At 43.6% G+C, this 26,689-nt stretch overlaps 1 protein-coding gene and 1 long non-coding RNA gene across 2 annotated transcripts; one reads left to right on the top strand and one right to left on the bottom strand.

Annotated features, from left to right (window-relative positions):
- Positions 1-2,457: 2,457 nt before the first annotated feature.
- On the bottom strand, positions 2,458-24,212 carry tmem121ab (transmembrane protein 121Ab). The gene is made up of 2 exons (XM_061270423.1): positions 23,994-24,212; positions 2,458-4,834 (listed from the first exon to the last, which is right to left on the bottom strand). Exon 2 carries the CDS (start codon positions 4,286-4,288, stop codon positions 3,344-3,346), a length of 945 nt encoding a protein of 314 aa, XP_061126407.1. The 5' UTR covers positions 4,289-4,834; positions 23,994-24,212; the 3' UTR covers positions 2,458-3,343.
- On the top strand, positions 6,371-26,286 carry LOC133146567 (uncharacterized). Its single transcript, XR_009711380.1, has 7 exons — positions 6,371-6,412; positions 7,704-7,757; positions 9,541-9,603; positions 15,181-15,233; positions 18,260-18,394; positions 26,006-26,110; positions 26,206-26,286. It is a non-coding gene; the product is annotated as an uncharacterized LOC133146567 (long non-coding RNA).
- Positions 26,287-26,689: the final 403 nt, after the last annotated feature.

Genomic DNA, 26,689 nt, shown 5'->3' with positions numbered 1-26,689 from the left:
GTGTAAGTACTCGTTTATCGTGCAGACGACGAGATTCACTCTTGGTGTGTTTTATTGTAAGAATTCCAATTTTTAAAAAAATGATATGCCATATATGGCATGTCATTTAAAAAATATATATTATATAATATAATTTAATAAATATTAATATAAAAAATTATGTATATATAAAATAAAATAAAATAAATATATATACATATGTATATATATTATTATATATATATATTTCGCTGTGCCTTTGCTGCAGGAGAAATTCTTCAAACACACAGCATGCTTTCTTCTTCTGTGGTGGGCCAGCGTCACATTTAGATTCCAATCAAGCTCCGGGTCATAGACCACGTTTCTACCGGCTTAGCTCAACAATCACATTCAAGATTCTGGTATTGCAAGCGGCCCCCTTTGAACTCAATCACATTGGCCCACACGGTCTTAGCGGGGGTCTTTGCTAGCGATGCATGGACATAGCATGTTTCTCCTTAATGGGAACCTTACATGTGTTTCCTCACTTTGTTTTACATCTGCCGTCGAGCTGTTGCCCTCATCTATTATCTTGCGGCTTGTTTGTCTGGAAAACTTTTTCCATCCAATTGTCTCCATACACCAAGGACATGCAGCATTGTTGTCTTAACAGGTGCGAGATGACGTTGAGCATTTTCTCTCTTTTCTAAAAGTCATCAAAGACCCATTCATCAGTTGTCTCGAAAAGGTCACCCAGAGCGATTGTCCCGGCGTGGTTGCAATAAGAGTGATATTTTATCTGCGGCGAACGACTCAGAAAACAGTCACGGCCGACATTTCCAAAATGTTAAACCCGTTCAATATTTACGGTTGCAAATGGCTGCTTGAGTTGACGAAACACAATTCGGCCAAGCCGGAGGCTCGTCTCAAAAGAGTGGTGGGGTCGCTTTTATTTTTCAAATTTGATACCTCCTGACGTTATAATATGATGTAAAATTGATAAGGTTCACGGACAGACCTGGAAATGCACAACTAAAGCGTTTAACACGCGTGTCGGAAACAACCGAGCAGCTGTTTTATGAGTGAGCGAGGGTGATTTGCATTTAGATTAGTGTTTCCGACCAGCGTGTGATGACACACGAGATGTTTCCTTCCGAAAGTGGGACCGTTGAAGCAAGTAAGTGGACAAAATGAGCGCTAGTCTAAGTGACTTTGATTTTATTTTACTTGGGGACTCTGCACTTCTAGATCCGAGCAAGATGAAAATCCGGAATACTGAGATTATGGATGACTCGCTTACGGGGCCTGTGAAAGGTGATCCGTTGCGCAAATGCATTATTTAACTTTTTCATTTGCTTTCCTACCTTCACTCGGACAAGATTTATTAAAACAATCGCGCCTAAACCCGACGGTGAAATCCGACAGATTACCATCAATGGTCGGCCTCAAGTATCCCGAGAGACATTTTCCTAATTAAACTCGGGCTCTGGTTCTTAATTGCCTTTGAACAGATTCCATACAAACAGATTTAACAGCAGCGGGGCAAACTGCGACATAAACTGCTGGTGTGAATTAAAAGATAATAGCAACACAATTACAGTTGTTGCCGAGTTGAGACCTCGTGTGTAATTAAATACTTTGACAAAGCGAGATTAACTGTCACAACGGCGGACAAAATGGTGTTTGGAATAAAATCCGATGACAAAATGAAGATTGAGTCTAAAATATTGCTTCATTTGAAGTCAGATCGAGACAAAAGCAGTGTTGTGAATAGTTGCGCTTGGGCTAAAAAAAAATATATATACGTATATATATATATATACACATATATATATATATATATATATATATATATATATATATATATATATACATATATATACACGCAGCACTGAGTGATGCCCTCCACTTTGTTGGTGGCCTTCCACTCTTGCTTGCTTGGCAACTTTTCTACACCAGTCGCGTTGTTTGTTTGGCGGCCATAACATTTATATAGAAGCCACTTAAACGTATGTTGGCTTGGATTTTTGCAGGCTTGGATAAAAAGGAATTTCCTTTCATGACGCGCTGAGGAGTCCTAGGTGAGGTTTTAAAATGCGGGCTAATTATTTTTGCGACTTGGTAGGGGGAATTTAGTATGCAACGTAAAACAAATGTCATTAAAGTTGCTGCCAAGATTGTTTTTTATTAAAAAATTGGCAAACTTAGCAGTAAACATTAACACCTATGGACAATTTAAAGAAGCTGGTGGGTCTGTTCTAAAAATAGCTAGCCAGTGGGACATTGTGATTTCCGCGCAAGAAATGAAAGATATTTTGGAATGCTAATTATTATGAGAACTCATTAACACGGTCAACAACACTTAATACGACATTAATAAAAAGTAATTGCATTGCGTTAATTTGTGGACAAAAAAAAATCTGCCAGCCTCCAAATTGAATTCCAAGAATATAAAAATGAATCGTCATCAATAATCTTTATTAAAACATCATTGGCCTCCCGCTCGTAGATAATGTACAGCGTAATCATAACGACAACAATATTAGGAATGAAACTAAAGTCTGTTGCACATATTTAATTTCTTCTTTTTTTTTTTATCTCTGTGAACAAAACACTCTGATATTTCTTTTTTTACTTTTGACACATTTTGAGGAATGTACAGTTGAGAAATATATTTTTTTTCTCTCCTCCAAACATCAACACACAATTTTATCTCACTTGCACTTCACACATAAACACACACGCCTGTGTTACAAAATGACCTGTAATAACCCCGCCCCAGGCCCCTCCCACCTGTGGTAAACAAGCACACATTTGCACACATACTTGCAGGCATATAGAATTGTGTGCATGCTCTTCCGACGTAATGTGTGTCTTTGTGTGTGTGCTCGCAGTGCCTCTGTGGTGCTTGGCTTTAATCAAACCCGTAGTTCCAAAGCGCCCGAGGCTGCGGTTTCCTCAGGTTACACAACACAAACGCACGAAGGCCGAGCGTCGGGCCGCTATCGACCCGTTGCCGCTATCGACCCGTTGCCGCAACGCGCCAAGTGGTTCGCCGTGGCCGTATGTCAACGTCTGCTCCTCTTTTCTCCCAATTGGAGGGAAACGGGGGAAGCTAAACGTTGCCTCGTTTGGTGCTGGTACCGGTGACCTTTAGAAAATAGAAGACACTTAAAGCGAGAGGGACACATTTTTTACACAACATAAATTTCCTGCTCCGTTGGGTTTTGGAGTCTCTCGGCGCAGTCTGAACTTTTAAAACACATGATGGTGGTACCCAGTTGAATTTGTCCCGTGACCAAGTTTGTAGATGATTTTTTCCCCTTCCCCCATCTTTTTTTTTCTTCTGTCTAGAGAAGCTTCAACCTCATTCCAACGTCGAGCGTCATGTGTCAATGACGTCCTGAGCCGGAGTGGGTTCGTGCGGCAAAGCGGTAGCGTTGGGCAGTGTCTGCGTGTGCCCGACCGAGTTTTGTTGCAGTTCCATAGCCATGGCGTTCTGCGGGTGAGGGAACTCCTTGACCTGCCGGCGGTACTCCAGGAAGGTGGAAGCCTTGGTGGCGATGGCCACCACGTTCTTGCCCACAAAGATGGTGGACACGCGGCTGTCCTGAAAGAGCACCATGTTGACGCCTCGGATCAGGATGGTGACCATGTTGATGGTGACCAGGCTCAGGACCGGGTAGAGCATCATCTTCTGGGGGGTCATGTGCTCGCCTTGCATGCTGATCTCGCTGAGCGACACGCAGGGGAGGATGAGGAGCAAGATGTAGCAGTAAAAGAACATCAGGCCCTCAGCCCAAATGGGGAGTCCCGTGCGTTGGGGTTCCCACAGATTGGCTTGAATGTCCAGAAGATCCAGCAAGTCCAACGCCACCCAGAAGAGACGGCTCCGCATGTCCTCCTTCTTCCGGAAAGTTCTGACGTATTCCATGCTGTCGAGAGCCACCAGAACCAAATACAAACCGGGCACGCACACGGATAAAAGTAACGTCAATGCTTTCCGCGCCACCGTCTCCAGACTCTTCCTGTCGGCTTTGCAATTCTGGAAAACGAAGTACAGCTTGATCTCCAGCACGAAAATGTACAAGAACCAGAGGATCATAGCGTAGCCCCGCCGGGCCGTGCGCACCTCGGCTCCGACCCACACCGCTACGTAGCGTAGCACGATGAGGAAACACACGTCGCCCACCAACACTATGATGCACACGCCGATTTTTCTCGGGCCTTGGTTCTGCTCCACCAGGTAGGCGTCCATGAAGGCCATGCTGGTCATGATGACAATGGTGGTCAAGCACACGTGGCGTTTATCGGGAGGCGGCAACACCATGGCGGGGGCACCTATTGGCTCACACTTGACACCTTTCCGGGGGGGATTGTCTTAACGTCCGACTACGAGCGGGCGCGCCAGTACTGGAGCATCACTTTGTTACTTCCATCGATTTCGCTGGGCCCGCCCCCCGCGAGCGGCGGAGCTCTACGGCCGACACGCCATGACTGATGGTAATCCACACGCACTGCCACAGCCGGCTTGGTCTAACAGACGTGAGACGGGGGATTGCTGCAGTGCAGGAATATCAAGGGAGGAGTTCTGCGTACAAAGCAGCGATCCGGCTCGTGGATTTACGCACGCCTGGCTTAGAATCCCTCCACGTATGCGTCCTGCAGATGCCGGTGCACCCAGAGCGAGGAGTCTGCAGTGGCCTGGAGCCTCCCCCCTCCCAACACCGCCATAAATCACACAGACGGCAGGTCAACGGCCCGGGAGGCCTTGCGTCCTACGCCGGCAACCCCGCGGGGAGGCTCTTCCACCAGGTTGAATATCCATCCTTCCCCCTCCCTCCTCCTTCTTGCCACGTGGTAGCTTCCCCTCAGCCTGGAGCGAGATGAAATGAAGAAGAGGGATAGAGGGAGGGAGGGATGGTGGTTTAGGAGGAGGTGGAGGAGAGAGAAAGCTGTCAGCACCACAGGGTATATAACACAGTTGTCATTGCCAGCAGCCATTGCACACGCCAGCAGCCAAGTGATGTGTCAGCTTGGCACCAATGCATATAGGACAAGACAAGGTATAATAAGATTGCTTCACCTTTCTCTCAAGAGCGTGTCATGCGTCTGTGGTCATCGAGCCGCGTGCCTCCCTATCCTCAAATGAAATTCCATTTAGCACACTGCACCCGGCGGTGTCATTTTGATCGGAGCAGCTCATTCCCAAGCCACATACAAGAAGCTACTTACCCCCGTATCCGCTTTTTTTTTTTTGCACTTCATTTTTCTGCATCATTACCCTGCACTACAGTTTCAATTTGAGCCAAAGCAAATGAAGAAACAAATACTTCATTTCCTGTGTGTAGCGGGGGTGGCAGTTTCCAAAGTATAACAACGGCTGCTCCTGCTGTAAATTTAAATAGCTCATTGGTGTCTACTGGACTTTATCACATGTGCACACCCAATGAGGAATTATGGTGCAGTATATTGCCGAACCTTAATTTATAATCCCTAGGTTAAAAAAATATATAAAATGGGAGACAGGTTAGGGAAGCACTCCAGAAAGACTGCTCTGATTTGCTTTTGTCTTTAATTAAATCTATTATCGTACTAATTCTGCATTTTAACCACATGAAGCACTTTGTGCTGTAGGAATAAAATGGACTTGCTCCTCTCGTTTGGTTTCATTTTCTTTCATTTGTTGATGATATGTTGTGTGCTTTGGTCTATTTAAAATTCATGCCACATAGAGCTGCCGCATACTTCACTACAAAACAGTACCCGAGGTACTCCAAGTCGGTCGTCATAGGGTTCATAAATAACATGACATGCTTCAGTAGTGCTGTAAAATACTTTTGGTCCACTGCAGTAAAAATAAGTAAGCGTGGTTTCTGTTACATGCAATTTTGCAATTTGAAGTAAAAAAAATAATAAAAAAGACCATATTGTCTATGTGAAGCCCTTTGAGACTGCTTGTGATTTAGGGCTATACAAATAAACTTGACTTGACTTGACTTGATATTATCCATCTTTTTTTTTTTTTTTTTTTTTTTTACTGCAGGGGCCTATGCGTATCTATATCAGCTGACTTTATGTGAGAACAGCCAACATGACGATCACTAAAGAGGAACAATTTATGTTATCATCTTTCTTCAATGTGAGGTTGCCTTTTTATTTCTTACAATTTAATTTATTTACGACAAAAATAACTATGATGATATTGTCTAGAAGAACCATAAAATTGCAAATAAATCAGGCAATTGCATCGTCAAACTCATCCTCCCTCTCGCTGACCTCCCATACGCAATTTTATTAAGACAATCGCAATTCTTTTTTATATGCCATAACACTAATTTCCGAGTTGTTCTTGAACGCATCGTTAGGGACGGCTGGTGCGTCACGAGCGTAGCAGGTGTTTTGGTGAGTCTAATGATGCCAAGGCTGATAAAATGGTGGACGGAAAAGCCATGTAAGTTGAATCATTTTAGTACTTTTCGTTAATGTAGACAATTCATGACCAATTAGACCTCAATTTTGTGTGTAATAAGCTTGTATTTGCGTGGGCATGTGGTTATTTTGTGACTTTATTAATATTATTTACTATGTAAATGTCAACTTTTAATTAATGCGTTTTCCCAGTACAGGAAAATCAGTGGAGTCAGGAATGTTACAAATTGCTGAGATATTTTCTTTCATTGTACCACTAAAAGTGCACAAGACATGTCAAATGTGTCGCTTAATTGACTTTGTAAAAATGAAATTAAAAAAATCCAGGAGTCCCTGACATATTTCCTCGGCATTCAGAGAGTTCCAATTAATTACGACGGAAAGAAAGACACAAAGCTTCGTCATCTCCTGACACATATAAATATTTCAATCATAATTTGGCTTCCGCTCTTAGTGTGCTTTCCAACTTCAAGGTAATTAAATCACTTTAAATGATCAATTCAAATGATCATGCTCGGTGTGAAGTGCTTAAGTTTCCCTTGTAGTATTGAAAATGTTGCTGTAAGCACATTGAAGTTATGCAGAAGTAGAACCGCACCCTACCAGGCGATTGAAGTATTGATATTAAATCCATTTGCAAGTATAATGCATGATGACTCAGTGTGTTTGACCAAAACAACACTTCATGTTTATTTAAAAAAAAAAGAAAAAAAGTAGAATTATGTATTTCACACCCCTGAAGGCATTTTAGTTGTTTACGACTTTGCAATTTTAAATGAGTAGCCAAATATGACATTCTATCTCTCCTCTCAATATGATAGGAGGAATTTACAGGCAGTTCAAATGAAAGCTAAATTAACTTTTTGACGAGGTTATATGACATCACTGGCAACGTCTGCCAAACAGTCTCATTAGTAATCCAAGCATGGGTATGAATGTAGAAAACCCAAATTATGTCGAAGGCTGCCTAATAGAGAGATTACACTCCTAAAACGATGATTAATTGGCTGATTAGGAGAATGCTGCGAATCATTTTCATGTTATGTGGAGGAAGACCGCACCCACATATAGACGGAGCATCACCTCGCTGTTTAAATTGAAATAAAAAAAAAAGATGAGATGCTTCATACCTAATGAATTGATCATTCAAAAGAGTGGCTTTGAATTTAGAGGCATGCATGAGATGCTAATAAATGTTGAGAGCAAGTCATTCTTGATGTTTAAAAAAAAAAAAAAATGTTTTTGTGGTTGAGAAGATTTGATGTGCACTGCTATCTTGCATCCATCATTTAATTTGCTCATCTCTGGTCTAGGTGCATCTTGTGAATGATTCAAAGGTTCAGAACTGGAGAATTCTGGCTTCCTAGGTAAGTGTTTTTTTTTTTTAAATTTTTTTTTTTAATTTAAGACACAGTAAACCACCCTCAATTTTTTGGATGTTGTTCCAATACACACAAAAGATGTGAATACCAAAGAACCAGAATTTTCTAGAAGAAATGAACCCTGACCTTTCTTGAATATTTGCTGACAGCATTTGTTTTGTTTGTGTGTAAACGCTAAACTATAATAGCCTCCATCCCCTTCCGATTCTAACATGGCTCAAGTGCTCCAACCCAAATCGTTAAACACATCTCGCTCCCTTGCCTGGAATTACTTTGCCATGTTTGCTAATCGTATTAAAGTGGCCCTCAAGGGAACAAGTGTGGTCCGTGTATTGTACACCAGACCCGCTCCAATATAGACAAAGCAAATTAAAACAACTGAAGGTATTCCTTTTTTCCATTTTATATGGTCTGAACACATTCAACACCTTTGCGCTTAATATTTTGCTCATACAATTCTCCAAAAGCAAGGCCAAATGTGCTAAGGTCATTCTCGGGTGAACTTTCCTACAAAACGAATGTTCTGAAACGTTTTTGAGATCAACAAATGCACTAAGAATGACTCACAATGGCCGGGCAAGGCTGCAATGTCACACTTTGTGCTTTCCATCTATTCATTCCATTCAAAGTCCATTTTGTACACGCACATCTCTTTCGTTCCTATTTTTGCTAGTTTTCAAGAAGTTATTTGACGGTTTTGACTGATGCGTCTCCTTCACCATGTCTTGTTGTGTGATAAGAACCAAAAGCTACACGCTCGCGCATAACTGGAAATAAACCGTCATCTATCTCCGAGCTGTCACGGTTTCTAAATGGAGGTGGGTGTTGATCAAATGCGGCTAAAATTAAATGCGCGTCGCACAAACCAGAGGACGCCACTTGCAGTGGCTTAGCACGTGTCGCTCGGAGAATTTCCACTGAGCGCTACTTAATACCGGCCAATAAGTGATGGCTGCAGATCACCGTAGGCCAAACTCGCGGCTTTAGTCGGCAGCTATTTGTTTCTCTCACTCTAGTGGGTTCAAGTAATCTTCCCAAATGAATTTTACCCTTCCATTAGAGTACCTGCGTGATGGGCGTTAGCCATCGACCGCAGTGCAATTACGAAGTATCAGTCAGGAGATTGAAGGAGGTAAACCAATTTGACGAGCAAAAAGGACATTCATTGTCTTTTCACTCTATTATTAAACCGAGTTGCACTCTTGGAGAAATGTCAGACTCTAAAGTCCCTCCCACTCCCCGGCCAATTCATTATAGAGTTCCTAAGCATCGACCATAACCGTCTAACGAAGTCAAGCTAAAGTAAATGAGCACTGACGGGAAGACGACGACACACAATGGCGCTCAGCAATGGAAGTCAGCCAAAACCGTGTTAGCATCGGCAGCGTTTTATCGATTTGTACAGTGGTTATCTTCTTTTTACACTTGCGCACCAATTACAACTTAGTGTGGGAGTTCTGTAAGAGTTTTTAGGAATGCTTGACTGCACTATTGTATCTTTTTTTTTTCCCTTTTCTCTTTTACTTCTCTCTCTCATTTTAAAAAATATTTTCTGAACATTAACCTGGCTCCCAAAACTAAAGGTTAAGCACCGAAAAGATGAGTCACTCAAGAAGTCCTGTAAATGTCAACTAAACTTGAAATAAAATCCAAAATGATGCAATATGTCAACTTGGATGACAAATTTAGATATTCAACTTGTTCCCTGCGCAGATTATGATAAATATAATCCAGATACTCTACAATATCTTTTGTGGTTTTTTTCCAGATCATCTTTTCCAGAACACTGATAAACATGTAGCGGGGAAGTCGATTCAAGGTTGCCTGAGAAGTAAGTCTTATCTACCGTCCGTTCCCCTTTTATGATTGATGATGCCGAGATTAAAAAGCAAGAACCTCCGAACTGCAACGTGGACATGCCACCCGTATCGTGCCGCCAGCAATCAAACCTATTACGACTGATTTGAAAAGGATCAACAATCCCTCACTGTTAATTTTGTTCAACTGAGGCCGTCGTGATTACCATAATTAATTTTTTTCCCAATTTCATTTCAAACACGGAAGCTTTGTTAGCATGCTCCTCCTACATGATCCCATCATTTTAACTCCCCAGCGCACTGATGGCGCTATTGTAAACGTCCATATTGAATTGCCCTATACAATATTCCTGTCACAATAATCGGGCCATACGTGCAGTTCATTCAAGCATCGGGATTTTATGCGCAGTAATTATGCAGAAATAGCAACGTATTGTTCCGTCAATAATCGTCTCTCTTAATCCCACCTTGCAATTCCTCCACCTGTCCATGTCAAACATGGCCACCCCGCGGGGCGACGGAATCCATCTTCGCATTCGAGTCACGCCGCATTACTGCTTGCTCGATTTCACTTGAGGCTAAAATGACTTTTCAAAGACAAATATCTGGCAGGACTTCTTCGGTATTCATCGCATGTCCTGCGTGTCAGCATGAAGAAAAAAAAAATCATCAGAATGATAACCTGCCAGGAACAGCTGAATCATGTGAACAATGTGCGGTATCAAGTTGTTAATGAAATAGCCCGAGTGTGCCGATGCAAATCTTATGAAGTACTAAGACTTCATGAGCCTTCTAGAGTTTGCATAAAACATTCACACACCTGTCACCTTCAATATGTCGTGGGAGGCAAAGGAAACACAGCAGGGGTAGGGAGAAAAAAAAGAAAAACGGGATGAGTGGAAAGAGACCCAGCATGCAGAGCAAAGGTTGCTGTTGCATGTGATTGATGAAAAGGCAAAGGAGATGCGATACCGAGAGGATTTGATGCGCTGCTAATGAGCCAGGAGTTAAAATGGATTGCTTAGCGGGGGATTTAAATATTACCAGCCGAGGATTAATGATGGGCCAAGTGAGACATTTCCCTTCCTGCAAGTCACGTGGGAATATTTTGGAGAAGTATCACATTAAAAAAAGGACGAAACACCGCGGCCATTCACGTTTTTTTTGTATTTCTCACCACCCGCATTGTGCGAAGGGTAAATAAAATCCTCCAAGCTTTTGCAGCCTGTTATAAAAAAAAAAAAAAAAAAAAAGTCAAGAGTGGAAATTGCCATTTTGGAGCGAAAAATATGTGTTCACCCCATCTCACACCTCAAAAAGAGTTCTGGTGCCATGACTCTGACTTGCAGCCAATCAATCTGTCACAACAGCTCAAAGGGCAGACCTCTGCGAGGGCGCAAGCCTATTCAGCCACAGAATGTGACTGAAAAAAAAAAAATTCCCCAAACCACAAAAAATATTTTCCGTAAAGCTCTTCTATATGTCAGAAAATTGGCCTGTCTGGCATATTCAAATGATTCCCCAGCCAGTATGAATAGGAATTGAATTCCATGAAGGCAGTGTGCAAACTTGCTTGATAAACAGCAATTTGCATATTTCCGACCATCATCAAAAACACAAAAGTGCAAAACACGCCGGCCTATTAGCTCTGACAATAAAAGTTCGGCTATTCCACTCGCCGCACTTCTCTGACTGATCTTAAATGATATCACAGGTGTCACTTTGCCAAATCACTTCATACCCGCTGCAAATATTAATTAACATGCTAATTTGCAACACAGCCGGGTCATTGGTGCACCTCTCTGATAGAGCGTTCCACTCACCAGATTGTCACATTTGCAACCATTAGAGCCCGAGTATTATCTAATAACCCATCAACTTGTCGGATGTAAACAATCCCACAAAGGCTTTGCAGGCAGATGGGGCCCCGCTAATTAACTCCTTTTAATTTGTGCCTTTCAAGCTAGTAACCCATTCAAGACTGGAAAAGCACCATTAAGATATCCTATTAAAACATGATGTGATTATTATTTTACACCCATCAATTATTGTCCCTTCTTTTGGAAGCACAATACCTCACATGCATATAGTGGGTCGATGTTAATGATTACCTCAAAATGCCACCGTGAGTTTATTTATCTTTTGGTTTCCCCTCACTTTGGTTTAAAGTAATTCAGGGCACGGCCTCCCAATGGGCAATCTTTGCTTTTCCCTTGACCAACATGGTTAGTTTCCGCTGTAGTAACCCGCTAACATTTGTAATGTCGTTTGACAGAAGCAGGGCCGGAATTAACTGCCGTCCGTGTTGACATGCAATTTAGTTTTTGCTAATTATAGTGCACGCCGATCATAAATAATTCGGTGCTCCTCTGCTATCCTTCACCAGCTCGCTTTCATCCTACAAACACGCGCACATGTATGCTAATGTGGACGGATGCTTTTGCAGCGAAGGCAGAGGCAGGGGGGGGGGGGGGGGGGGGAGAACATTGAGCCATGCATCTCTCCCTTACAGTTAAAGGCCATTCATAAATAGCGAGCCTTCACTCTGTCCTGCGGTAACCGATCCCATGAGTCTCCAGTGGCTCCGCCTCCCTCGAGCAATGCTTTAATAACACCAGCACTGGCAAAAAGATGGAAGCATAAAATGCGTCTCGACAGGAGCCGAGGAAAGTCTCATGGAAAGTTGCCCGCAAACAACAAAACATGCCGTCATTGTTGTTAGAAGAAACCGCTTTTCATTTTTCTGTATTGTGTAGTCTGAAAGCACGAAAGGAACCTCCGTACTATAAATATGTATAGGCTGTAATTTAGTCGAATGACTCATGCCTGTGTCGCCATGTCAACTCGGTCACTGTGATCAGACTAAATATGGAAAAAAAATAGTCAACCCAAAAGACTACTTCAGTTGGTTTTCGGGCTGCAGGAAAATTTCTCCTTACTTTTATTTTGGATCGGACAAACCATTGCTAGCGTTGCGCCGCATTGTTAGCCATTGACCTATTTGTTTGTTTTATGTACTGCGCCGTAGCTCGCCTTTTGCCGGCTACGAACCGATAATGTCAAATAAACGTCTCACTCTACAAGCTGTCCTGGGGAATAGAAATCAATGCGGCAATGATTGGAATACAAATTTGTTGCTTGTTTTACTTTCTGTCATAAATGCCCAGCACCCACCGGGCGAAAAGCGTCTATTTTCGCCCTGCTTTCTTCGCTATCTCTCCGAGCCTGTTTGACCTGTGCTAAGGGGATAAAACTGAGCCTTCCCTCACATCTAACAATCTCCCGCTTCCCTATTACGCCGAACGACTGTAGTTGTACACGTCTCCCTAAGGGTCACGTTTTCCAAGCCGAGCTCACATTCTTCATGTTTACATTGCGGGATAGCAAGGACAAGTGATCGGAATCGGAACACACACATTAAGAGAACCACTGCGCATGAATGAAACAGTCAATGTCAGAATATGACTGAAATATAAAAGATGTTTCCGCAGTAATATTACAGAGTAGGGTCATAATTAATATTATGCCACCTTGGAGGGACACCACTTAGACTCTTTCCCAGATATGGATCATGCCCGCCGGATAAAATTCCCCTTTCGCCCGCTGCCTGTGTTGAGCAATGTCTTTTGCTTAAAGGCAACGCTCAAGTACTCCCCTGCGTCGCCACGCTGGAGCCTTCTTTAGTGCAACTGTCAAAAAGCCCACACGGACTTCCGCAGCAGTGCCGCCCTTTGCCAAATACGAGACCGCAAGATTTAAGACCGGAGCAGATAGCAGAAGTTGCGCCGCTCCGGCTTATACATCACGGCCGACTTCTCTCGGGGTTTTTTACTTGCCAAGTGTTGATTATCTAAATGATGACTCCACCGTATCTTAAATTAGGCTGCTGAAGTATCAGCTCATAAATTGCATGGATGGAATGACAACCCCCTGCGGCAAAGAGCCTCCTGATGTAGTACAATGTGCTATTCTTTCATTTGGAACATGCGAGTGGGTGCTGCATCTGCAGAGTAGATTAGAGTCATAAAACTTGGCGCTTAGATGATGTGACATTTCACCCTGGCTGTAAAATCTCGGCACGGTGCTCATACCGTCTCGCCCACGGTGAATATGTTAATTGTCCACATAAACAACGGGACAACATTATTGCATGTGCAATTATCTTCTAAATTAAACAAATCTATGCCGATGTCTGACTCTAATCATGCATATATTTAGATGATCCAAGTGTAATAAAAGCGGCTCAAGGTCAAACACTGAAGATTGTACCACCCCCGGATAGAAGATACTAATCCGAGTTTTCACGTTTTACAGCAGCTACCTCCTTTTGATATTCAAGAATATGAAATTTCGGGATGCAGAAGTTGAAATAATTGCTTCAAGATCCCAACTATGGTTCTCAAGCAGGATTGGATTTTGTTCCACCTTAGACGTTCCATTCTCGGTTAACATCTTAAGCCAAGTACTAGAGTCTATTCTCATTTTCATTTTTTTTTTCTATTGCCCAGCATGCTTGCATTAGATGGCCATTTATCTTGCTCTTCTTTCACGGTAGTCTCTCCGGAACCAATAAGCAGGCGTGTCAGCCGGTTGTACAAGCAAAAGGAAAACGGGGACAATGAATGACATTGACAGGCGACATGCGTCAGAACGTCTGTTGTAAGGACACTGAACTGATGGTTGATAGCAGATGTGTGTCTAATTGCGGCGGGGTTGGGCGCCCTCAATACGTCTGTCTCCTCCATCTCTGCCTACCAGCAAAGCGCCCTTTGCAACTTCCAATCACTGCCTCTAATTAGAGGCCTTATCTCTGCCAATCACTGAGCCTTTTGCTCTTCTCCACGGCCCGCTGCACATTTAGCAGGCTAACAGGCATAGCCAAAGAGGCGTGTTGGTCATAGAGGACAAGCGGTAGATAGACAGGGAGGAGAGAATAAAGTGACACGAGACGCAGGAGCCTGCTCTCGTTGGAATTTTGTATGAAGAGTAATATACCCTGTTATACTATTTGTGGTTTACTCCGGGTGAAACCATTATCCTTCCTCATTTGAAAATACTGTACAAAATGGCAAACAAGACAGGAAAGAGAAGTTTCTCAAGGCCAACCAAGTTCCAGTAATAGATATTTGTCCCGCAGGGCTCAATGCCCATCCCACTGGAATAGTGGAATCTGCCTCGGGTATTGTTTAGGAGGCCGTAGTAGCTAAGTCAACAAGGACATGGCTTTGGGTTGAAATGTGGTCTTCTCACCCTTGAGCAACTCTCCCTTGACTTCTTGCTTGCTATCCTCAGTGGGAATTAGTTCTTTGCGGTGCATTGCATGCAATACCAATTAAACAGCAGAGTGAAAATTGAATTTATCCTCCGGGATGAATATAAGCTCAACATGTCCATGATAGTCAAATGGGTTGCCATGGGGATTTGCACATTAACTACTGACTGGGCTTGCACAAAATTGCTTTTTAAAAAATGTATTTAACTTGTTTCAGAAGAGTTCCAGTTAAACTTTACGAGAGTAGGAGTGTTTTTTCCCCCTAAATGCCATTAAACTGAGGAAAATGGATGAGTAATTATTTTTCCTGTCTCTTTAGATAATCGTCAAGATGGCAAGGAGAATCTATGCTCATCTGTAGTGGAAACGATGGTAAGTTTTCCGCTACGCTGCGGACAAACAGGAGAACACGACCCTCTTGTTGTAAAGTGATGCAATGTCATTAGCATTTGCTTACTTAGCCATTCGTTTTACTGTGTGCTTGTAAAAACTATGAACAGCACAGTCTATATTGACACCAGGGTAACCACACTCGAGCTTTCCAGGCAGTATTATAGCCCACTAAAGTAGGTTATCAGGGGTTGCCATGGCAATGAAAGAAATACTTGTCTTTAATTTCAGGTGATTTGCGGTTATGATGAGGTCACATTGCCCTCGGATCCTCTGTAGATTTTATTTTTCGGGGTTTGTTATGAATATCTATCAGGCAGTTTGCATTTCACAGGATTTCCAATCGCTTTGACATTTGAGTGCTTCCTGTGTGTTTGAGAGAGTTTGTTAGATAATGAAATTCTCGGGAGATGTGAACCGGGAAAGGGGTTGTGAATTTGATCTTAACAAGAAGGGACTTAAACAAACGGACGGACGTGAAAGTGTCCAATGAAACTTAAGAGCGTCAAGGTGAAAAGAAACCGACTCTCTCGCCTCCCCCTTTCTCAATGTCCGTCCGTGTTCGTTAGGTCGGGAACCTCTTGAAAATCAATTTAAGGAAATTAAAATTCCGCCAGAGTTCCATCATTAGCTTTTATAATTTCATCTTCCTCCTTCAGTGCCTTTATCCCAGAGCCACTCAGTTCATCTCTGCAGCACAACCCCGGTGAATAATTAACCGCAGTCGTGAGCGGGAAGCCGATGAACGACACAAGCGTTCTATCGTTCCCACACAGCCGCACACCTGCAGCGGTGGCGCGCTTTTAAGCTTCTTCCTGCTTCTTTTATCTCCCTACAGTTTGGCTTCAGCCCGACGTAGCGTGTCTTGCTCACGCTGGGTTTCGAACATGCGAAATCTGTCGTGCACATACAACTCGCACGTACGAATTTGTCGTCCACGTACGCATAAACGGCTAGCGCGGCTTTCAGGCTTTTTTTTTTTTTTTTAAGCTCGGGGAACTGAGGGCGGACTGCATATGAGAGCCCTCCCGCTGTGACACAGAAGGCGGCAAACCCATTAACCTCTATGAAGGAAAGGAAGGAACCATGTAGCGACTCGCCCAAATAGCCAATTTGGGATGGAAGTCGGAACGGATGGAAAACTTGACGGCGGCGCTGCTGAAACAGAACAAAAGCCTTAGCCGGGCTTTAGCGCTAAGTCTGGATATTGATGAACAAGTTCCTCTGCGATTAGTCAAAAGGCTCCGTTGGATCCTCTTCACGGAGGCCGGATCTGTAGGAACTCTGCTGCGGTTTTGAAGACATACAGCGATTGTGTCTGCTAATTGTTTTGCCGAGAATACATCGGCCAATAATATCTCGCCAAATGAAACAGAATGTCGACTCATGTATTGGCATGGAGACAAAGCCTCGGGGATAGATTCAGCAGACTTCCTGAACACATCTGTTCCGTTTGCCTCATTCATGCGTTTTATTGATTTTTTGTCTTTGCTGCATTTGTATTGCTCGACTTTAGATAGCAATTCACATGATCAAATATGAAACCTAACAATTTGACTGAATCTGACTCAACGCTCCGCTCTCACGATGCACTCCATCCGCAGTAGTTACCTAATTGATAACTCCGCCTTTGTTTTGACCTGCTGCTCTAAAGCACTTAGATTTGAAAGATTGTTGCAAGGAAAACAGCCCCACCAAAGTGTTGACTAATCGGTGCGATTAAAATCTTGACATCTGCTGGTTAATTATTTCCCAATCGCTTTGTGGCGATCATTTGTCCCTTAGATGAAACACAAGATCGTTAAACAAGTCTGGAGTAGCCAAAATGGCTGACGAATAAATTTGGAAAATGTAAACGTGACCTTAAATGTCAAATTTCGAAAGCTTTATGAGCCATAAGAGATGTTGACGTTTTGTCCAAACAGCATTCAAAAGGCATTTACCGTGGGAACCATATGGTGCTTGTTCCGTCACGTCTCCACTGAGATGTTGACGCAAGAAAGAAAATCTATTGCAACAAAGTTTTAGTCATTACGAGCAGACGGTTGCACAACATAGCTGATATTGATCTACTGAGACGAAGGATAACGTTCAAAGGCGTCATGCTTCTGGGACTCAAACGGTCTGGTTTCATTAAGTGTAAACATTGGGAAGAAAGAAATCATTTGAAATCGAAGAAAGTGGGAAATAAGGGAGCCAGACAAAGCCACCAAAACAAAGAAGTCCAAAAAAAAGTGTTTTTTCCTTTTGTAAGCCCTTCATGTTGCGAGCCAAGTCGGGATAAATGAGCATGTTTGCTGGATGATGAAGCTTTTCGGTTCGGTGGAGGCTGCAGCCCGTGTCTCTGGCTCTGACTTGAAACTGTGGGCAGCAAATTTCGGACACGCAGCCAAAGAGCCGTGTGGACAAAGATGAAGCACCCAACACTGCTTTATCTCTGCTTCTAGGAACAACACCCACATACAGTAAATGGCTGGGCCTTTCGAAGAATCAGAAGGAATGGACCCTTGAAACTGCTTGTGTCTGTTGTGTTCTGAGCCTTGTTTACTCAAAGCGCTGTGATTTAGTTCGGCAATACTGTCATGACAGGAAAAAAAAAAATAGTACAATATGTATCAGTTTGTTTTCAGTGATGGGCGAGTATCGGTACTTGTCGAGACGGTCGATAACAAGCCACCGATACTAAAGCGTCCCTAAATTATATAATTGCACTTGGGTTGACTATTGAATCTAAAATCTTAATTCTGTCCTCTATTTTATATTGATGTACAAAAAAAATGCATTGAGGTTCTTCTAGTTCTTTTTTTTTTTGGTAGTTTCCAGCTATGACTAGGAGAGTCAAGTCGTGATTGTCTGCGGAGTTGTGTGTAGTGTGGTGTGAAGAGTGTTTGAAATAACCGGCCTTGAAGTGTTGATAAGAAACAAGCCTTGAATTGAGTGCTTGGTGTGGCAGGCGAGGCGCGCCAATCGTTTCATGTTTATTTATCATTGTTTTTCTTTTTCCGTAGGTTTACGGCTAATTGCCGAGTAGAGTGGCTTTCTGAACGTCGATTAGCGCCCTACGGAGTTGAGAGGCAGTACGGATGTTGCGAGGAAGACGCAAAAGAGAGAAACTGCACATCAGTAAAAACAGGAAAAAAAAGGTGAGGCAACATTTATGTGTTGACACGTTGCCGTTCACTTTGTGGACACAAGCGGTATGTTTTAGGACGACATGAGTGCCGGCTCGCGTTGTGATGTTGCTTTTAAGTGCTGCAAGATGCGAGAGTGGGGAAACAAGGGGGTGAGTTGAGGTGATGGGGAGTGATGGCTGAAAGGAGCAAGCGAGCGAGACGCAACAAGAGAGAGAGAGAGAGAGAGAGAGGGAGCGAGACAAGTTCTCCACAGCCCAGAGGCAGTTACACACTAGCAGATGTTTCTGCCTCTCAACGCCAAGAACGTGCATCTCCCCAGAAAGCGGCTGCTGCTGCGAACTAATCAGTCCACCGGTGGTGGCTGCAGCCCGCACCCCCCCCAACCCCCCTCCCCTCCCTGTCACAAGTGATCTACATTGATGCTGATTTACGCTATTGTTAGAATTCCTTTCAGGGTTGAGGCGCTAATCCTGCAGAGCCGGCCCTCATACGGCGAGGTTATGACAGAGCTCACCTCAGATGCCTCATAATTTGCAAAGGGCGGCGAGTAGCAAACGAGTGGGCTGTAACGGGCAGCGTGCGGGACAATGGACGTTTGGCTCGAGCTTCTCCCTGCTGCCGCATGTTCGTTTCTGCTGCAATTAACTCAGCCTCGCTCGTAGAGCACTGCGACGTGGAGCGTCGACAAGTCCAGTGTCAAAGTCCCCGGGCCGAGTCTAATTACCAACAGCGCAATTAAAACGCACCTTCTGCAAAAATATCGACCATTAGCGGTTTTCCAAAGCAACAAATTCTCCTTGCTCCTTATTAACTACTGTATACTTTCCACATGGGCTCAGTTGAATATCGATTTTCAGTTTGGTTGGCCCATCAAGAGCAAAATGTATTTTCGCCCCCTCGGCTGAGTTACATTTTTGCATGCAGAGCTTGTTCACTTGTTGGACCATGCCATAATTTATTAAGATCTACATCACTGCATATGGAGATGCAGAATTGCGTGCAAGCACGTCTGCTACGTCTTCCCAAAGTGTAAAGTCTTGTAAAAATGACTCCAGAGTGAGACCTCATCTTGCCTAACCTTGCTATTTAAAGCATGACAGAATAGATCCAACCTAGGGATTTTGATTCACGGATTGCTGTGAATCTATAGCGAGCGTTATTGCATTAAGTCCCAAATTGCAAGCGACTTTTATTGGTTGGCCTCTGCCAACCTTCTGTCAAATTAATGAAAGATCGTCGGTCCAGGGCAAACAAAAAAGCCGGGCGCACACACGGGAACATCCAGCCCATCGGACCAACACATGCTCAGCGCACAAATGTATGCTCGGCAGCAGCACACAATACATCGTGTTAAGTACCGTCTGGACAGGAGCACGCATTCTTTCAGTGATGCAAACATGAGCGGAGTAAAAGTAATGTATTCATTAGAGGAGGCACTCTGACAGTCCCCGTTACACATAGAGAAGTGTGCACGCTCACGCATTAGCGAGGGAATATGTTTATGTGGGCCGAGCAGACATATTGTGACTTTTTTTTCCAAATGGAAATGCAGCATGCATTCAAAATAACAATAACAAAGTATGTCTGCCTTTGGTCAAGTGATCATTTTTACTGGTTCCTATACCTGCTCTCCAGCAGCAGCATATAAGACAAGTTTATAGACTCTGGAATCCTTTTGGACTTCCAGCGACATTAAATCACAATCGCAGTCTGCTTTTGAAGGGGATGTAGCAAGGTTGGTACCAGTGGACCCAATACTGCATGTGGTGGTTGGAAATTATATGTGCAATACACAGGTTGCATTGAAACGACTTGACAAAAACAAAGTGCATGTCAGAATGTTGCAAATTCATCCTTGACGATTTTTTCCTCTCTCATCTCTTTATACGCAGCCTTGAGACATTTTCTGTTTACTTGTCAGAGGAATCTTGCTGCTCTGTAGGATTCAACATTTCCCGATTATGATTATTAATATTTTTTTCTTTGAATGTCACGTTGAGGAATAAAATGGAGAAAAAATGAAATGGAAAACACAAGGCCATAAATGAGTAAAATCAATTCTAAGGGTGAAATGAGTTTTGTTTTGAATCGGGCTGTGGGGACCGAGCAAACGGCATAAACAGACACAAACAGTCACAAGGAACAAGATACTGCTTAGAAGCTATGGTGCTGCTGTTTTGGTTAGCAAGTAATGCCAACGGAGTGAAATTATTACCACCTGTTATTTTTTTTCTTGCTGACCAATTGCGGCAAGGCGTCCAGACGGTGAGGAAATACACCGCCATACGTCTCGACCTGCTTGTGGCACTTGAGCTGATGTATTTGCCCATCACTTGTGTATCTCTGATAACTCCTTTCCCTGGAGGGCTGCAATAGCTCCAATCTTTCACCACTAGCCACCTTCTCTGGCACTTTTGAGCTTTTCAATGTGGTGCCAAAATGCGTGTGTTGGGATACTTAGATAGGCGGTAAGAACATTGAACTGTGAGTAGAAGCTCACAACAGGATTGCGATGTAAAAAAGCAAAAATTCCATCTTAGAGCCAAAAAAACCCCACCCACGGTCAAATCAGACGAGGAAACCTCTTTAACTGCTTTGCGGATGGGACACATTTTATCACACCATAAAATCCAGTAGTCTCACTCGACCTGGCAGTTATTAGTCAAAAGCCGCCGTAGCACTTTTGTTTTCTCCTCGAACCAACATTAAGGGATCAGGCCTTTGATTTGCAATCGTCCACATATTGTAACTCTCCTTTATTGGCTACTAAACACCGAAGCAAGTGTTTATTTGCCCAAACCATCTTTCCATTTTGATGTACTTGGCCAAGTCATCGTTTTTTACCTTATCCTTGCATTTTATTTCGCATTCGCATAGTATTTTGGATCTATAATTAAGCATACAGTATTTACAAAAAAGTTCCATTGTGGGATGCCCGGAGGTTGCTTTCTCGGTCCTCGTTATTGTTTAGTACGGCTGTAATTGATCGACTCTGCCACGTGGCTATTGATTGGAGTGGAAGCCATTAGGTCAGGGAGAGTCCAACCTTGGATTCCAAAGCGGGAAAACCGGTGCCTGAAAACCGGAAAATATACAATGTGCAAATTGCATACGGTGCAAATGTGTGTCAGCCCGGGATGATGCCAACAACATTACGGGATTGAGCGGGCGTAATGCAGACTAAGACAAAAGGGTCTAATTTAGCTCGTCTCGCCGCTGCCAGCGGGCGCTGTCCAAATAAACAATCTCGTTTTTGATGTCCCGGGCACACATAGTTTTCAAGAGCGCGCTCGGTTTTGGCCTGCGTGACAGCCTCCCACATTGTCTCCGGCCGATCATTCAAATTGACCACCGGTCGCTATGCGGCGGTGCTGGGGGGGGGGGGGGGGGGGGGTCAGATGATTGGTGAGGGGGCTGACTGACCGCGCGGTACTTCACTCAGCTCCGCCGCTTTCTGCTCATATATTTATAGCGGTACTGTATTTAATTGAGTTTCTAGCGGGAGGGCTGAATTTTAAAGAGTCCCATAAATGGAATTCGAGGCATGCGGAAACACAATCCGCAGCGCAATAAGCATGCAAAGTGCACAATCATGAAAAGCAGCTCGCTCTGTAATCTGTGTAATGCAACACATTTGAAATGGAGCACATTGGCTCTCACTTCTTGGGATGCCAAGAAGTGTGCGAGTGACCTTAAGGTTGTTGTTTTAAAATGTTAATCGATGCAAAGACTGGGAACCTGATATTGATGATTTAATCAAGGGCAAACTTCATTGTAAACTCTAGCGGCAGTATGTGTCACAATATTTGCGTGATATAGCGCCACATGGTAATAAGAGCCATAAAATATAATTATTTCAGTTATTTCTGCTTTTACTCAGGGGTGCGGTATTCAAGTGAACGACTCAGAACGATTGGGCAATATATCTATCAGAGCGTAATCTTTTATTGTATGAGACAGTTGAGCGTACATGCCCTGAGGTAAAAAAAATCCATTGTAAGGAGATAATAAAACACTGCGGAATGGCGTAGCCAATCGTGCGGTCTGACCCCTGCAGGGTCAAAATTCAAATTCATTGTCTGTTTATCCGATAATAAATTGAGCATGATAGATTAATTTACATTTGGCTCATCAGCCAAGCAAAATGAATGAATACAGTGGAGCCCCGAGCTTAATAACCCGGAGGAAAAACCGGTGCCTCCAAATGCGATTTCTTTCAAGGACACTGGAGATGAGCAGCATGGAAACCTCCCCGCGACAATTTACTCTAAATTCCCATCACTCGCAGCTTGAGCCGACATATCAGACACGGTTAACGCCAAGCCGAGCGTTATCACGCGTTCAATGTAATCAGAAATCCTAATTAGCGTCATTAAAATTGACGCTGTTAAATCGGGGACTTGGAGAAAATCACTCTGCGTTTACGCTGTCAAGCTGGGTTGACTGTATAGTCTGAGCTATCAAAGCTGGTTACAGTGCTGGAGGCTGAAAGCATTGGGGGGGGGGGGGGTGAAGGGGGTGGGCCACCCCTTATCCAAAGCGAGCCTGGCATGTGCATTTTTCTTCTTTTGTAGAGCGTGAATTAATTTCTCAGTGCAAAACAGCTGCAGCAGTGAAGCATGGAGGCAGCGAGAAGTGATGCCGCTCGACTCTTGTAACTAAAAGGTCAAACATTTAATCCCGGTTAAATACGACGTTTAGTAACAATTGGTGAAATGGCGTGAAAGTCCTGTAGTGGTGTTCAACAGTTTGCAGCACTTGACCAGGACCTACTTACCAAAAATATGAGTAAAATAAATATCGGTGTGACTTGCATGTAAATTCACGTGAAATTGCCAACATAGGAAGCAAAATCATCATAAATTGAAGACCTTGTGCAATCAACTGATAACAAGTTAATTAATCAGTGTGCATGCAACAATTGTTACTGTCATGTAAGATAATCAATCAAAAGTGATGCGACATGGCAAGCTAAAAAAAAAAAAAAAGATTCACACCAATCATGCATTTCATTATTTTCCTGTAGACTCAAAAGTATCACATTAATTCAAGCTATTTTTAGACACCACAGAATATTCATGTAGTGTCAGGAAAGACACAGAGTCACATTCTCATTATCCGACAGTCACTTTGAAATATTGTCGGGCACAGTAGTTCAGCGGTGGCGGCCATAGATTTTCCCAGTGACCCCGCTTGTCGATGTGCTTGCGCGCGTCCGTCCGTGTGCGCAGGGGCGTGCGCGCGCACGCCGGCAAACCGCTCGCTGACTCCACAAAACGAACAGCTTGTCATTTAGCAAAACTGACGAGCCGCTAGCAAACTCGTTCTCGTGGATCAAGTCAATTGTGTTTAACAAGAATATATTGTTGATACAGCAACAAGGGGGGGGGGGGGGATGATGAACGAGGATAAACGCATCCTTTAGAGAGCGAGAGAGAGGAGAGGAAAGTCACAAACTGGAGCTGGTCGGAAGTGACAGTGATGATAAAATTTTTACTGCACTTATATTTTGTCTGCCATGTCATGTTCAACAGTGTGTTTTATCCCCCCCCCCCCCCCCCCCCCCCTCTGTCTATGACACAAGCGAACATGAACTCTGATGGCTTACCGTCAATCCACTAGTCTGTCCAAAGTGTTGAATCTCCTCGCAGGCTCAGAAGAGATGCTTTGTAAATCCGTCGGGGATGGTGGAAACGATAGTAATAATAAAAAGCAGCAGTCCGAATTAGTAATATGATAATTAGTTACGCGGACCAACGTCCCATCCTCGCTGCGAAAGAATTCAGACATGCGTGGCGAGTCCAATCTGCAGACTACAGTCAACCGCTTTGGGTAAGCCTCTCGCGCTCTCTCTCTCTCTCTCTCTCTCGCTCTGCCTCCCTTCTATCTCTCTCTCTCTCCCCCTACTCTCCCACCCCCCCTCTCTCGCTAAACAGAGGACATTTGCCTCCTTGGCAATGATGTGATAAAGAAGTATTCAATTTGAGTTAATTGATTGCAACAGTGCCAAAACAAAAATCCAACTCCTCTTGCATGTAAAATAGATTAAGTAAGAAAAAAAGGCTTTCCATCTCCCGGCTAATAGTTTGCTGAAAACAACTACATTAATGACCACTTTGTTTAGATATAGGAAAAGCAGCCATCTGGAACAAGCACTCGGCTGCCCTGTCACCGAGTCCTGTAAGAAAGGGGAGCAACAGTTTGCAAGAGAATGTGCCATAAAAAAAAAAGAAGCAATATGCTCTAAAGTAGCATTGCTGGATGGATTAGTGTCCAAACAAAAGAATGGGCGTTCTAATTAATTTGCCACGGCTCGTTCGCCAGCATCGCGGCATCTCCTGGGGTGGGAATACAACAAGATGGAAGTGGCATTTATTAATTAGTGTATTTTTACAATGTTGCATCTGGAAAGCTAAAAGATGGGAAAACCCAATCCAGGGATTGAATCCAGATCTGGTTTAATTCCCCCGTCAGCGCTCAAAATTGTGATGAGTCCAAGGTGTCTCTCTCACCCCTTAGTCAATTGTGATAAGCGGTATATAAAATGGATGGATGGAGGACAAGTGATTTGGCATGCTACACTAACTCATGTAATCTTGCTTGAATTATGCGATGAGACATTAAAAAGTCATTATGCACGCGTAGGTCAAAAGCGTACAACTGCTCCAGATGTATAAGTGGCCGCCATAATAGCGTTTTTGATGGGTGCTGTCGATTGCTGAGGTCGGCGTGTAACGGTGGCATGGCGACGTGATGCTTGGAGTCAATTTTGATTTACATAAGGACTTCCGAATCTTATTTATATATATATATATATATATATAAAATGAAATGGCGTGTATTTTAAAGCCCGCTGCTTGGTCTCCATGTGATGAATCAGTTTTGATGGCTGCCTCATTTGCGAGACGGTGGCGACATTATGCAGAGCGGAGTTTGCTGCGTGCGAGTCGACGAGGAATAAATCTCCACCCAAAGTAGAACTGCCTGCTCTGCCTCCTAAATATTGCTTGCAGCCGGATTTTCAAAATAAAACTGCTTTCTAACTGATGTTTTTACGGTGACATTAATAACGCTAAGTGACGCAAATGTTCATTCTTAACGCTCGACGCGCACCAGCTGCAAAGTCGCCTCGGCTCCAGAAAGCCACCATCTCCTCGGGCTTCCGTGGCCTAAATTTACTCAAGCTTAGAACTTTAAGTTGAACCCCCGGGGAGCGTGGGAAAGTCTAGTGTAAATGAGGCTAGCGTGCATTTTGTACGGCCGCCGTGACGTCAGAGCCGCAGATGAGCCCTCTTGCAAAATCGCCACTCGTCTGCCAGATTCGGGTGGCGACATCATGATTTTGTCACATGTTAGAATGATTTTACATGCTCTGTTTGCTGCATCGCCTTTGACTCTATCAAACCAGAATAAAAAAGAAGTCCACAACTGTGCATGGATCAGCATCAGTAAACATCTTCTGGACAATTTGTGTCATTCTCCGTTCTGAGTGCAGTTCTAATGGGGAGTCAATTTGTCCTCATCTGCATTTGGATCCATTATTCATGTTTTCTGTACACACAGCTTGCAGTTTCTCGCTTTTAGGCTATCTCTCAAGTTCACTTTTTATTTCCCCCACAGCAGTTTCCCTTCTGTGTTTCCTCTCGACTCTGCTTTGAAGTCCCGGTGCCAGCCCGAAACCAGCAGCCTGGACAAAGTGAGATTTTTCTTTTTTCGAGGTTGAAAGTAAGTTAAAAATGATTTAACTCCAATAGAACCCACAAGTGCCCAAACTTGTTCGACTCAAACGATTCGAACATTGCGTATTTCCCGCCCTGCAGATTGTTTTAACACAGAAGTTAAACCGGCCCAAACAAGAATTACCCGCTGCCACCACCGAGACAACTTGACGGAGCAATCAAGTGAGTAGAACTTTTCAGAACACGGTCCCACTTGTTCTCCCAAGAACCCCTTTCAGCCGAGCCAGCATAATTAAACATTACAGTACATCGAAAGGGGCAATAAGATGAAACTTTAATGATCCCCGAGGGGAGCTTGGACTGTTGAAGGTGGTCTAAAAATGTAGCAATGCAGTAGAAGTAAAACAGGCTAACACAACCCCCCTCGTGGTTTTGCAGATACATACTGCGCCTAAGTACACACTCATCCATAATGATGTCTGCTACCTCGGTCGGCCTTGTGCATCTCCTCACTTTCATCTACACTCAACAGAGCTTCTTTCCATTTCAAAGCTGCAACTACAACGTCTCCACTCTCTCGCATGCCATCTGCAGCGGCATCAGGCCAGGTAGCGCTCGAAAACGG

The sequence above is a fragment of the Syngnathus typhle genome, linkage group LG22 (genome assembly GCF_033458585.1).
Source record: "Syngnathus typhle isolate RoL2023-S1 ecotype Sweden linkage group LG22, RoL_Styp_1.0, whole genome shotgun sequence".
Classification (NCBI taxonomy): domain Eukaryota; kingdom Metazoa; phylum Chordata; class Actinopteri; order Syngnathiformes; family Syngnathidae; genus Syngnathus; species Syngnathus typhle.
Note: the sequence above shows the minus strand (reverse complement) of the source record. Positions and strands in the feature narration are given on the sequence as shown.

What these genes read in the sequence shown, in the direction of transcription:
- tmem121ab (XM_061270423.1), bottom strand. Translation starts at nt 4,288, where the DNA reads ATGGTGTTGCCGCCTCCCGATAAACGCCACGTGTGCTTGACCACCATT.